The 12853-nt window shown below is 43.2% G+C and overlaps 2 protein-coding genes across 2 annotated transcripts; both read right to left on the bottom strand.

The window, feature by feature from the left end:
- Nucleotides 1-434: 434 nt before the first annotated feature.
- On the bottom strand, nt 435-4078 carry LOC122122365 (olfactory receptor 6C75-like; the record flags this gene model as incomplete). Its single annotated transcript, XM_042696522.1, has 2 exons — nt 435-1363; nt 4057-4078. Coding segments are annotated over 2 exons (951 nt in total), but the record flags the coding sequence as incomplete, so codon positions are not given.
- A 3033-nt stretch (nt 4079-7111) lies between these two features.
- On the bottom strand, nt 7112-8091 carry LOC122122346 (olfactory receptor 13A1-like). The gene has a single exon (XM_042696504.1). It carries the CDS (start codon nt 8036-8038, stop codon nt 7112-7114), a length of 927 nt encoding a protein of 308 aa, XP_042552438.1. The 5' UTR covers nt 8039-8091.
- Nucleotides 8092-12853: the final 4762 nt, after the last annotated feature.

The following is a 12853-nucleotide window of genomic DNA, read 5'->3' as shown; positions in this document are numbered from 1 at the left end:
TATGAAGAATATTGATAGCAATTACAGATAGGCCCAACAAAGTAAATGTAGCCATAAGAAAGAGAGATTTTATTCTTTGGCACACCAAAGTCCAGAGGATTTTGTCAGAAACTACCTGGACAATCATGGTGAGCTACTTTCCATTTTGGGGGTGTGTGCTGGTACTGGGGCTTGAACTGTCCGAGATTTTTTGCTCAAGGCTAACTCTCTACCACTTGAGCCACAGATGCACTTCTAGCTTTTTGGTGATTCACTAGAGGTAAGAGTCTCACAGATTTTCCTGTCCAGGTTGGTTATGAACCTTGATCTGCAGATCTCAGCCTCCTGAGTAGCTGAGATTACAGGCATAACATACAGGTGCCCATCTCCAATATCCATTAAAATAGGGAAAATGTTTCTCTGCCACCTTCCACTCCCAGGTCATGTGATTCTTCTTACCTCAATGTCTCCCTTCTGCACAGTACCTCCTGGAGAGCCTGGTGGACCTGCTTGTTGCGCAGGGTATAGATGACAGGGTTCAGCAGGGGGGTCACCACTGTATTCACCAGTGCAGCCTCTCTGTTGGAGTCCAGCCTGCTTGTTTGCTTCGGCTTCACGTATATGAAGACACAGCTGCCATACATCAGGGAGAGGACCATGAGGTGGGAGGAGCAGGTGGAGAACGCTCTCCGCCGCTCCTTGGCTGAGGGGAGACGTATGATGGTGGCCGCTATGTTGCTGTAGGCCACGATGGTTATGGTGAGGGATGTGAAAAGGATTAACAAGGCCAGGGCAAAGGCCATCATTTCAGCAGACCTGGTGTCAGAGCAGGAGAGATGGATCAGAGGGCCAAGGTCACAGAAGAAGTGAGGGATGACATGGGGACCGCAGAAGGACAGCCGGGAAATCTTCACCAGTAGACCAGTGATGAGTGGAAAGCTGGTGGCAAAGCAGGCGATGACCAGCAGGAGGCAGGTCCTCGGGCTCATGATGCTGGGATAGTGCAAAGGCCTGCAGATGGCCACATATCGGTCCACAGACATCACAGCGATGATGAGGAAACCAGATGATCCCACAAAGATAAAGACAAATGCTTGTATGAAACAGGAAGCAAAAGAAATGGTCTGCCTGCCAAAAAGAAAAATGAGCAGCAACTTGGGAATAACTGTGCTGGTGAAGCAACACTCCATGAAAGAAAAAACGCAGAGGAAGAAGTACATGGGTGTCTGGAGATGGGCATCGGCACAGGTGATGCTGATGATGACCATGTTTCCTGTGATGGAGGCCAGGTAGGCCAGCAGGTGCACAGAGAAGAGAATCTTCCCCAGGTGCTGGATGGCCGGGAATCCCTCCAAGATGAATTCCTGGACAATCGTTCCATTTCCTGTTCTCAGAGACATCTTTCTCATCAGTGTAGCTAAGGTTGGCAAATTACAGACAGCCTGAGGCTTCTGAGGGAGACACAAGGCTCAGGGGTTCTGCGGTGCTCTGCAGTTCTGGTGAGGATATAACCATGCAGGGCATGGCACTGCCTTGGTGTGATACCTGTGTGTTCCTGACACCTAAAGATATGATCAATATCACATTATTGTTTGTCTCAGATTATCATTAGCTTCATACTTGTCGCCATGACAGTCCTCATTGTCAGCCTCACTTCTGGAGACTTTCAAATATTTGGTTGCCTGGTGCTAGTGGCTCACGTCTGTAATCATATCTTCTTAAGTGGCTGAGATCTGAGGATCACAATTCAAAGTCAGTCTGGACAAGAAAGTTTGTGAGATTCTTATGTCAAATTTAATCACACAAAAAAGCCAGAAGTGGAGCTATGGTTCAAGCAGTAGTATGCTAGCCCTGGGGAGAGGAGGGGGGGGAATCTCAGGGACATTGTCCAGGCCCTGAGTTCAGGCTGCAGGACCAGCATACCCACACAAAATACTTAGTAATCACCTGGTCACCAAACATAGTATTTCTGGCACTCTAAACAACACTTATAAGTGTGAGGTGCCCCCACCCCTGTCTCCACAGGGGGAGAGATCTCAACCTCCAGTGACCCAGGAAGGCCAGACAGTATGGCAGGAATGCTACCACTGGAATCTATCCAGGACTTTCCCAGAATTCCTGTTGTGTTCAAATGAGGCGAAAAAATATCTGTAACAGGTTCAAATCTTATTGACCTTTCAATAAAAAACACATTTAATCCCATTCATGTTACTTTCTATAACCAATCAGTAAATGCTCATGAGTCTTTGGAGAATCTATTGGTAGGACGGCAATCTTACAGATACAGCGAACTGACCAGGCACCAGGCTGCTCAGTGACATGTGTAAGCTGCTATTCAAGGGAGGGTCTTTGTCACAGGCTCCAGCAGGCATATGAGGTGCACATAGGTCACCTGTGCACAAGATAAGCACCCTTTGGAAAGAGTCAGGCCCATCCCCCACACACCTCAAAGCTCACTAATCATTCTCCTCCTCTGTTCACCCCCCTTACTAGGTTCTTTTACAACTGTTTGACAACTAACATCTCATTACCAGGGCACCTCTGTAAGGTGCCACTCATTATCTGACTATGCTGCCCAGGCAGCCTTGCTGCTCACCTCTGAGCCACAGGACAGCTGCAGTCTGATAAGCCTGTGTTTGGTGCAGTGGTGTACTAGGTCACTTAGACCAGGCGATCACTCTGAGTTGAACTTCTTTACTCACAGCTATTCTTCAAGTACTTGAAAGTTCATCCAGGCTGAGGGGAAGGGACTAAAAAGAATTGTGATCCCAGAGTAGGTTGAACATGCACCGGCTGCTCTCTAGCACCTCACAGGTAAGTTTGTAATGTAGGCTACTTCACATTTTTTTTTTTTTGGACCAATCCTGGGGCCTGGGCACTGTCCCTGAGCTTTTGTGCTCAAGGCTAGTGCTCTACCACTTGAGCCCCTGTGCCACTTCCAGCTTTTGCAGGAAGTTAATTGGAGATAAGAGTCTTGTGGATGGGCTGGGAAGATGGCTCAGTGGTAGAGCGCTTGCCTTGCATGCATGAGGGCCTGGGTTCAATTCCTCAGCACCACATAAGTAAAAAGAAAAAAGCCAGAAGTGGCGCTGTGGCTCAAGTGGTAGAGCGCTAGCCTTCAGAGTTCAGGCCCCATGACTGGACCCTCTCCCCCTTCCCCCAAAAAAGAGTCTCATGGACTTTCCTACCCGGGATGGCTTTTAACTGTGATCATCAGACCTCAGACTCCTGAGTAGCTAGAATCACAGGTATGAGCCACAGCACCCGGCTGGATGCTTCACATGTTAACAGCTATGTCTACCTGGCAGTCCATTCCACTGAGGCCTGGAAGGGTTGAGAGCAGAATAGAACAACTGCATGCCGCTGTTCAGTTGTATGACCTGCTGCAGGCCCCCGTGGGCCCCTGAGGATCTGGTGACATAGCTGGCTCAGCCTCTCCACCAGCCTGCAGTGCCAGTGCTATGCCCTGCCTTGCCAGTGGTGAGGAGCAGTCAGTCACGTCTCAGGGCCTGGATGGGGAGTGTGGAGACAAGGCTGCTTCTGTCCTGCTCTCCTTGTCTCTGAGTTGATTTCTACTCTCATGGCCCTGCCTTCTGTGCACAGAAGATCTGTGATAATTTGTTGTCTCAGGCATGCGATCTGCCAACACAGCAAAGGCCAGAGGCCTCTGCCATGGTTTCCCCACGTGTATTGGGTCACAGGCAGTGTCCCCACAGCACTCCGGTCCCAGACCTCATTAGTAGCTGAAGGAGCAGTGCGAAGCCCAGCCAGGGCAATCCCCAGAGGCAGCTAATTCATCACTTTTGTGAACAAGACTATTAAGACCCTTATGTTTATCTTTACAACTTCTGAGTGAACATTTTCCCCACATTTTTATTAGCATCAGTTAGCTGTACAGGTGGGACTTTTATTTTGTTCTGGTCCTAGGGCTTAAACTCAGGGCCTGGAGGCTGTCCCTGAGCTTTTTTGTTCAAGGCTAGTGCTCTACCACTTGAGCCACAGCTCCATTTCTAGCCTTTTAGTTTTTAATTGGAGATAAGTGTCTCACAGACTTGCCTGCCCCAGCTGGCTTTGAACTGGAATCCTCAGATCTCAGCCTCCTGAGTAGCTAGGGTTACAGGTGTGAGATACCTCTCCTAGCTACAAGTGGGTTTTTTTCTGTCATATCTATACATGAATGTAATGAACTCTAAATCAGATTCATCCCCTCTGACATTCTCCCTCACACTTTTCCCTCATCCCCAAAACAGTTTCAACAAGTTTCACTGTTCCATTCTCCATAGTTAAGCAGTATTTTGAGTACACTCAATCTCTTTAACCCTCTGTCTTCCTACCTCCTCATCCCCAGTGAAGGAGTTGTTTTATATTTCTTTTAGTGTATACTAATTCATCAATGGGGATTCATCATGGTATTTCATGCATATACATTTTAATCAGGATGACCACCCCTTGCTTACTCCCAATGACTTACTTACTTGCTTACTACTTGCTACTATTTGAAAACTTTCAGTGAATGTTATTTTCCCCTCTTTATTTACAGATACTCTGTAAGTTGTTATTATTCAGCTTCTAGTATTCTCTTTTTCTACCCCTCAATCCTTTTAAAGTTTCACGGTTATAAACCTGTTCTCTTTAAATTTCTATGTGATAAGAAGTCAAATAATCACTATTTGCAGATCATAGGGTCCAACACTAAACAGACCCTAAAGCCTCTATCGGAAAAAATTGTAGATGTGATGAGCAGTTTTGGAAACAGTGGGATTGCACATGAGTTCTTTTTTAAAATAAATGCCAACCACAAACATGGTGAGAATAAGACCAAGAAATTGACTGCACTCATTAATAAAAACCAAGAACAAACTCAACCAGCTATATAAATGATCTCTATAGTAAAAATTACAAAACACAGAAGAAATTGAGGAAAAAACTGGTGGCGGAAAGACAGCTCACCATTGCAGAGAGGCAGAATTGATATGAAAATGAGTATGTTACTAAAAGCACTGTACATATTCAGTGCATTTTTGTCAGCATTCCAATGCTATTCTTCACATAACTAGAAAAATCTATTCTAAAATTCTTATGGGAGGTAAAAAGACCTTGGAGAAACAAAGCAATCCCAAACAAAATACAATGGAGCAATATTGGAGCTACTACAATACCTAACTTCTCCTTATATGACAGGATCTGAGGAACAAAACTGGCATGGTGCTGGTCAGGTGCTACTAAAATTGTTACCCTAGCTACTAGGGATGCTGAGGTCTGAGGATCATGATTTGAAGCCAGCCCAGGCAGGGAAGTCCATGGGACTCTTGTTAATTGGAGAATTAACAAGCAAAAAGTCAGAAGTGAAACTGTGGCTCTAGTGGATAAACATAATGTAGAATAAGGATAAAATGACATATTCTTTAGTAATGAGAAAGTTTAAAGTTGTAACATAGAACAACATTGAAAACATTAGTCTAACTAAAAGATGGAAAGGATAGGAAGGGGAAACAAAAGAGGAGGCAACAATGCTTGATAAGAAATGTACTCATTACCTTTCCCATGTAATTGTAACCCCTCTGTATGGTATTTTCACACAATTAAAGAAATAAAAAATTAAGCTGGAAAAAAAGATGCTAGCCATAATGTTAAAATACTTTATGATACTAGAATCAACAATATGAGGAGATCAAAGTATGTTTATTTTCACCCTGTCTAGAAGGATGGTTGTGGGAATAGAAAAGGGACTGCTCATAGGATAACATTCTTAAAACTGTGTATATATTACTATAACACACTGAACAGTAGCCTTTAAATGTATGGATTGCACACCATGCTAATTACCCCTCCATTAAACTGTAAGAAAGGAAGAAATCAATTGTATGTCAGGGCTCTCCTGAGGAACAGAACCAATAGAACATACACAGTTATAACAGGGGATTTCTTAGATTGGCTTACATGGCTAGGGGCCAGGCTGTCCAAAAATTAGTAGAAATGGTACATGAGGTCAAATACCAGACGCAGAATATAATCCAAGACACAGACACCATCAAGAAGCTCTTCCCTTTGACAGTCCTGCAAATGTTGTGGATAACCACACATCTGTGATTTACAGATTTATATCCTAAATATTTTTTCACACATGTAAAGAGTTTATTCAGTGAAGAGAAAGTGGAGCCACTCACGAGAGTGAACAGTGGGACCCAGAAACCAGTGGTCCCCACTCTAAATATTCTTAAACAAAAGGAAGAGAAAGTCACTTTCACACAGCTGTGAATCTGAAGCACATTTGCCCTCCATAAGAAAGGGTTGTCTCACAGCCAGAGAACCCTGAACCACCCTTGGGAAGATGAATAGAACCAGCATCTTTGAGGCTTTTGATCTCAATCAACTACAATCCCCCAGCAGCCATTTCCCCACAAAGTACTCTCTGCTCACGCAGGCAGCCATACTTAACTCCAGTCATCAGATTGTGAAGGAAGGCCAATCCTTACTGAAACTCTTGCTCCCAACAGAGGAGCTTCTGGGAAGATGTATATTTTATGTCTATTTTATTTGTTTCCAGTCCTGGGTCTTGAATTCAAGGCCTGGGCCCTCTCTCTGAGCTCTTTTTGCTCAAGGGTAGGTCTCTACCACTTGAGCCACAGTGCCATTTCCTGCTTTTTCTGAAGAGTTTATTGGAGATAAGAGTTCACAGACTTTCCTCCCAGGCTGGCTTTGAACCATGATCCTCAGAGCTCAGCCTCCTGAATAGCTAGGATTACAGACCTGAGCCACCCGTCTCTGGCTATTTTTTACTTATTAATCATCATTTTTATTGTTACTATAAAGGAGATATACAGAGAGGTTACAGTTAGATAAATCAGGTAAAGAATACGTTTCTTTTTGGACAATGTCACGTCTACCCACCCTATCTCCCACTTTTTCCCATCCTGTCCCCACTCACAAGTTGTACAGTTCATTTTCCACAGAGTGTCTGGAGAATTCCACTGCTGCATTTGTTTACCCTTTGTCTCACCATTTCAGTGCCCCTCCTCTTACACTCCCTAGACAGGTAAATAAGACAAAAAGAAAAGAAAACAACAACAACAGCAACAACAACAACAAAGAATAAAAGCTCTTGCTTCCATTTCTTGGAGTTCTAGGTGTATTAATTTTTGAAGAAAGGGACAAGTTTCCTGAGGGCAGCTTTGACCTCCTTGTTCCTCAAAGTGTAGATGAGGGGGTTGAGGGTGGGGCTCGCCATGGTGTACAGCACTCCAGCCACCTTGCTCTTCTCTGCACTGTAGCTGGACACGGGACTGATGTAGGCATAGAACACAGCCATGTAATACATGCACACCACGATGAGGTGGGAGGAGCAGGTGGAGAAGGCTTTCTGTTTCCCCTCTGATGTCCTCATCTTCAGGATGCTGGAGATGATGAAGCCATAGGACACAATGGTCATGAGGAAGTTCAATATGTCATAGAATGCATCAGACAGTGTGATCATAACACTGTTCACATAAGTGGAACTACAGGAGAGACGGAGCAGAGGAGGGATTTCACAGAAGAAATGGGTGATGACATTGGGCCCACAGAAGTTCAATCGCACCATCAGTCCTGTGTGGATGGCTGTGTTGAAGGCACAGATCACCCACACTCCAGCAGCTAGCAGGCTGCAGAAGGCCTTGCTCATCATGGTACTGTAATGCAAGGGGTGGCAGATGGCTGCATAGCGGTCATAGGCCATGACTGTGAGCAGCAGCAGCTCTGAGGACGCAGCCCAGGTGAGAAAGTAGAGCTGGGCCATGCAGCCCCTGAAAGAGATGGAGCTCTTCTCTACCATCAGCCCTTCCAGCGTCTTTGGCATGATGGATGAGGTGCTGATGATGTCCATTGTGGCCAAATTGAACAGGAAAAAGTACATGGGAGTATGGAGGCCAGGGTTGAAGCTGATGGCCATGATGATGAGGACATTGCCAGTGAGGGCCACACAGTAGAGGGACAGGAAACAGCAGAACAAGAAGATGTGGTATTCAGGGTGCTCTGAGAATCCCTGCAGGATGAACTCTGTTACTGCTGTGTGGTTGCTCATGGTCCTGGGCTGAGAGGGTTTTCAGGAACTACCAGGAGGATGTCTACCCACAGCTGTATGTGACATCATGGCTAGAATGGAAGATGAAAGGTTTCCTAAGAAAGGCTGTCATGTTTTCTGCATACATGATAACATGATTTGAACATTTGATAGCTGCAGTAGATTTGTTTGACACAAACATACCAATACTGCATAAGAAAGAAAACAAGCATTCAGCTCATAAACTACAAATACAAGATTAATCTTTTCTCCCCTTTATTAACAATTTAACCTCAGCAAATATCACTCAGTACGGTAAAAATAAAAAGTCATATCCTTTTTTTTCTGCTGTTTTTATTTATATATTTTTATTGTGAAAATACCGTACAGAAGGGTTACAATTACATGGGCAAGGTAATGAATCCATTTCTTATCAAGCATTGTTGCCTCCTCTTTTGATTCCCCTTCCCATCCCTTCCAATCTCCCCCCCCCCCCCACCCCTACCCCGGCCAAAGTTGTAAAGCTCATTTTTTGACATAACGACTTGTACATCTCATTGTTGCAATGAGTCCACCTGTATCCCTATTTAAATGATTTGTTTTTTCCCTTCCCGTCCATGTAGCTAAGATATAGAACCAACCCAGATGCTCCTCAGTAGATGAATGGGTCAAAAAATGTGGTATATATACACAGTGGAATTCTATGCCTCCATCAGAAAGACTGACATTGCCCCATTTGTTAGGAAATGGAATGACTTGGAAAACATTATTTTAAGTGAAGTAAGCCAGGCCCAAAGAAACATAGGTCCCATGGTTTCCCTTATTTGCAATAACTAGTATATGCCTGAGTCAAGCAGAAAAGGTCAGATAAGGTGATGTTAGGGGAATGAACCCCAAGTTAAGTATTCAAATGTTTCTTTCTTGCAATAGTTTCTAACATATTTATAAGATGATTACTTTGTTGCTTTGTATGTCCCTTCCCCACAGTACAATCCCTGCTTTCATTGTATTTGATGTTGGTATATAAAGGCATATTATTAAATGGATGCACTCTCTTCATGACTCATTATTCGGGGTTGGAAAAATTAGATGTTGCCTAACATTTCCAAGGGATTTGGGAAAAGATATATATTCCATTTGAGCTCCAATATTTCTCTCTGGAAATTTATCTTTGGAAAGATATTTTAAATGTCTTCAAGTCACCTTGTAACCCTAGCTAACTCAGGAGGCTGAGATCTGAGAATTGTGGTTTAAACTCTCCTGAGGAGGAAAGCCTATGAAAGTCTTATCTCCAATTAACTACCCAAAAAGTCATAAGTGGAACTATGGCTCAAGTGTTAGAGCACTAGCATTGAGCCCAAAAACTCAGGTACAACAACTCAGACCCTGTATTCAAGCCCCAGGACACTATCTCTCTTTCTCTCTCTCTCCCTTTCTCTCTCTCTCTCTCTCTCTCCCTCTCTCTCTCTCTCTCTCGCACACACACACACACACACACACACACACACACACACATACACACACACATACACATACACGCACACACACAATATCTTAAAACCAGGTGATGGTGGATCACACCTGAAATCCAATTCAGGAAGCTGAGATCTGAAATTTCTGGTTCAAAATCAGACTGGGCAGAAAATCCATGAGACTCTTTTCCTCAATTATCTAGCAGAAAGCCAGAAGGGAGTTGTGGCTCCAGTGGCAAAGAGCCAACCTTTAGACAAAAAGCTAAGGGACAGTTCCCAGGCCCTGAGTTCAAGCCCTGCTAATGTCATGAAAAACTCTTCAAATATCTGCATGGCACTATATATGACTAAGTATTTTAAAATAATCTATATTATTAAAGATGAGTTTCCTGTGGTATAGTGACAATGCTATAAGGTGTTTTTGAAGTGTCTTAGTGACCATTTTTAAATAATATAAAAACTAAAACAATATTCCTAAATATGAACTGATTTGCAGGGCTTATGAACATTGGTGTATGTATCTTAAGCAAAGTCAACAGGTAAACGAGACCAGCGTTTCATGTTGGGGACAGACTGTGGCTGATTTTCAGTTCCTTCTTTCTCAAAGTGCTTTTTGTTCTTTCTCTGGAATGACCTTCCTGAGATACAGCATGAGAATATCCTTCTAGCAGACATTCCACACCACACAGGGCTCACTGAGGAGGAAATTCTCTCAACTGCTCCTCCTGGAGCCCCCTATTCTCCAGCTTCTCTCTTCCCACCCAAATTAAACAATGTGATACCTACCCCATTTGCTTTTTCCTTCATCTCTTCAATTAAAAATTTAAAATTTATATTCCAGTTTTGGTCCAACTTCAAGAAACAATTTCCCATCCTAAATTAAGGTTTACCCAGAAAGTCCATACATACCATTCAAGTTATGTCACTTATTTGTAAGGTAAAATTCTGTGTGTGTGTGTGTGTGTGTGTGTGTGTGTGTGTGTGTGTGTGTGTGTGTGTGTGTGTCTGTGTGTGTGTGTGTTGATCCAGACACTTGAATTGGGCTTGGGCTCTGTCCTCAAACATTTGTGCTTTACCACTTCAGCCATAACTTCACTTAAAGTTTTTTTTGGTTCATAATTGGAGATATGAGTCTCAAAGCCTATTTGGCCCAGGCTGGCTTCCCACTGTAATCCTCAGATTTCAGCCTTCTTAGTAGTTAGGGTTACAGGCATGAACCATCAGTGTCTGGCTGAGGTGCAGCTGTGTTTGATAACATTGCTATGGCTTCCAGCCATATTGGTCAACTCCATAACTCATATTAGTGACAAGCCAGAGTCACACCTCTCCAGCTGCAACTGGAGCAGACAAGCCATCTGTCCCTTATATCTACAGAGCAATTGATTGCCATGTGCTAGGCATCAGGAGAGCCCTTCACTGGAAACTCGGACCCACTGGAAACTCGGACCCAGTTCTTGTCTTCCCTCAGCTGCAGAGACTGATAAGGGAGCACCTCCAGTGTGAATGAGCAGTCTGCACAGATTCTGAATATAAGAAATTGCAGCACCCATCCACATTTAGAGAACAAATTACCCCCAGATAAAGACATACTTGCTGTGATTTCCAGGGCAGGTGGACAGACTCCTGATCCCATCTAGAATCAGAACAGTAAGTAGATTTCATGACAATGACCTCAGCCAGTCATTTGGTCTATGGAGAGGAACAAAGACCTGTCTACCCTGAGGTTTGTTGGGCATTGGCTTTAATTCTTACTAACCTCACATGATAATTACAGGGGATATGAATGGAAAAATTCAGGGCATGTCAAATTTCCAATGCTCATCTTTGAAGCTGAAAGATGTTTTCATAATTACTTTGTTAGGTCTTTTCACTGGAGTTTCATAAGAGAATTTGTGACTTACCTTAGACACACAGAATGTATATGAGAAAGCTACAGACAAGGGCCAGGCTTTGGGATTTCAGTTCAGAGTTCTCTGCTGTGTAATTTTTCAGTTGTCTTTCTGAATTGTACTCAGTGTCCAAGAACAGCCAAGAAAACTAAATATCAACCAGGATTTGTTATGATTATTTTTACAGTTGGAACATGCAATAAAACAGTAAGCTCTCAGCTCTTTTGGGTACACCCTTTGCTCTATGATTTCATTTATTTTACAAACAGTAATAATACCTAGGAAAAAGAATTCTAATATTACTTGTTCCAGATCAACAAAACTTGGAAGAGTTTTTTTTGCAAATCTAGTAGATAGTTATGAGTAGATTTTTCTTATTTCATATATTTTACGCAAAGGAATGAACAAACCTTAGAACATTCATAATTACCTTGAAAACAATGTGCAGTTACCACATGTATGTCTGGTCTTGCTCTCTCTGTCAACAATAGGAGGGGATGTAAACGCCAGGGCAATGGGTGTAGAATCTGTGTCATCATCCATCTAGACAAATGAAGGTTTTTGTCCCCTATTTAAGCCAATCATGAAAGGGATTCTTGACTCATCTTTAGCCAGAGTTGTCCTTCTTATGCGAGGCCCTTGGGAGGATTTCACAGCTGCTGCTCTAAGAGGACTCAGAAGGAGCAATTAAATTACATCTTTCTACAGGGGAATTGGTCCCAAGGCCAGTTCAGGCTGAAGGCCAAACAGGGGACACAGCATGTAAGCCTCAGCAGTAGTGGAAGACATATCCCTGGTGTACGAAAGTGTTTGTGCGGGACTAAAAGGTGAAAAGCTTAAAGATGTTTCCACTAAACTGAAGAGTAAGACAGATGTACATTTCTTCAGCCTGACTCAAGAAGATTGTGAGGGAAAGAAGTGTATACATGGGAGTGAGAGGAGTCATATCATCACTATTTGCAGATCATAGGATCCTACACTGAAGGGATCCTAAAGCCTCTGTCAGAAAAATTATAGATGCGATGAGCAGTTTTGGAAACATAGTAGGATTGCAAATCAGTACTTTTTATATATAAATACCAACCACAATCATGGTGCGAATGACACCAAGAAATTGATTCCACTTAAACTAGGAATAATCTCCAACAGGCATATAAAAGATCTCATCGTGAAATTACAAAACACAGAATAAATTGAGACAGGCACTGAGTGTGGAAAGACAACCCTTCATCTCAGAGGAGCAGAGTTAACATGACAATGAGTATATTACTGAAAGCAATGTATAGATTCAGTGCAATCCTCATCCCATGGTATTCTACACAGAAATAGAATAATCGATCCTAAAATGCTGATTGGAGGCAAAAAAGACCCTGGAGAGACAAAGCAATCCCAAACAAAATACAATGGAGCAGTGTTGGAGCTGCCACAATACCTGCCTTCTTGTTATATGACAGGGTCCTAGGAACAAAACTGGC

The sequence above is a fragment of the Dipodomys spectabilis genome, unplaced genomic scaffold (assembly GCF_019054845.1).
Source record: "Dipodomys spectabilis isolate Male_0828 unplaced genomic scaffold, ASM1905484v1 ptg000207l, whole genome shotgun sequence".
NCBI lineage: Eukaryota > Metazoa > Chordata > Mammalia > Rodentia > Heteromyidae > Dipodomys > Dipodomys spectabilis.
The sequence above is the reverse complement of the archived record's forward strand: the minus strand, read 5'-3'. Positions and strand labels throughout refer to the sequence as shown.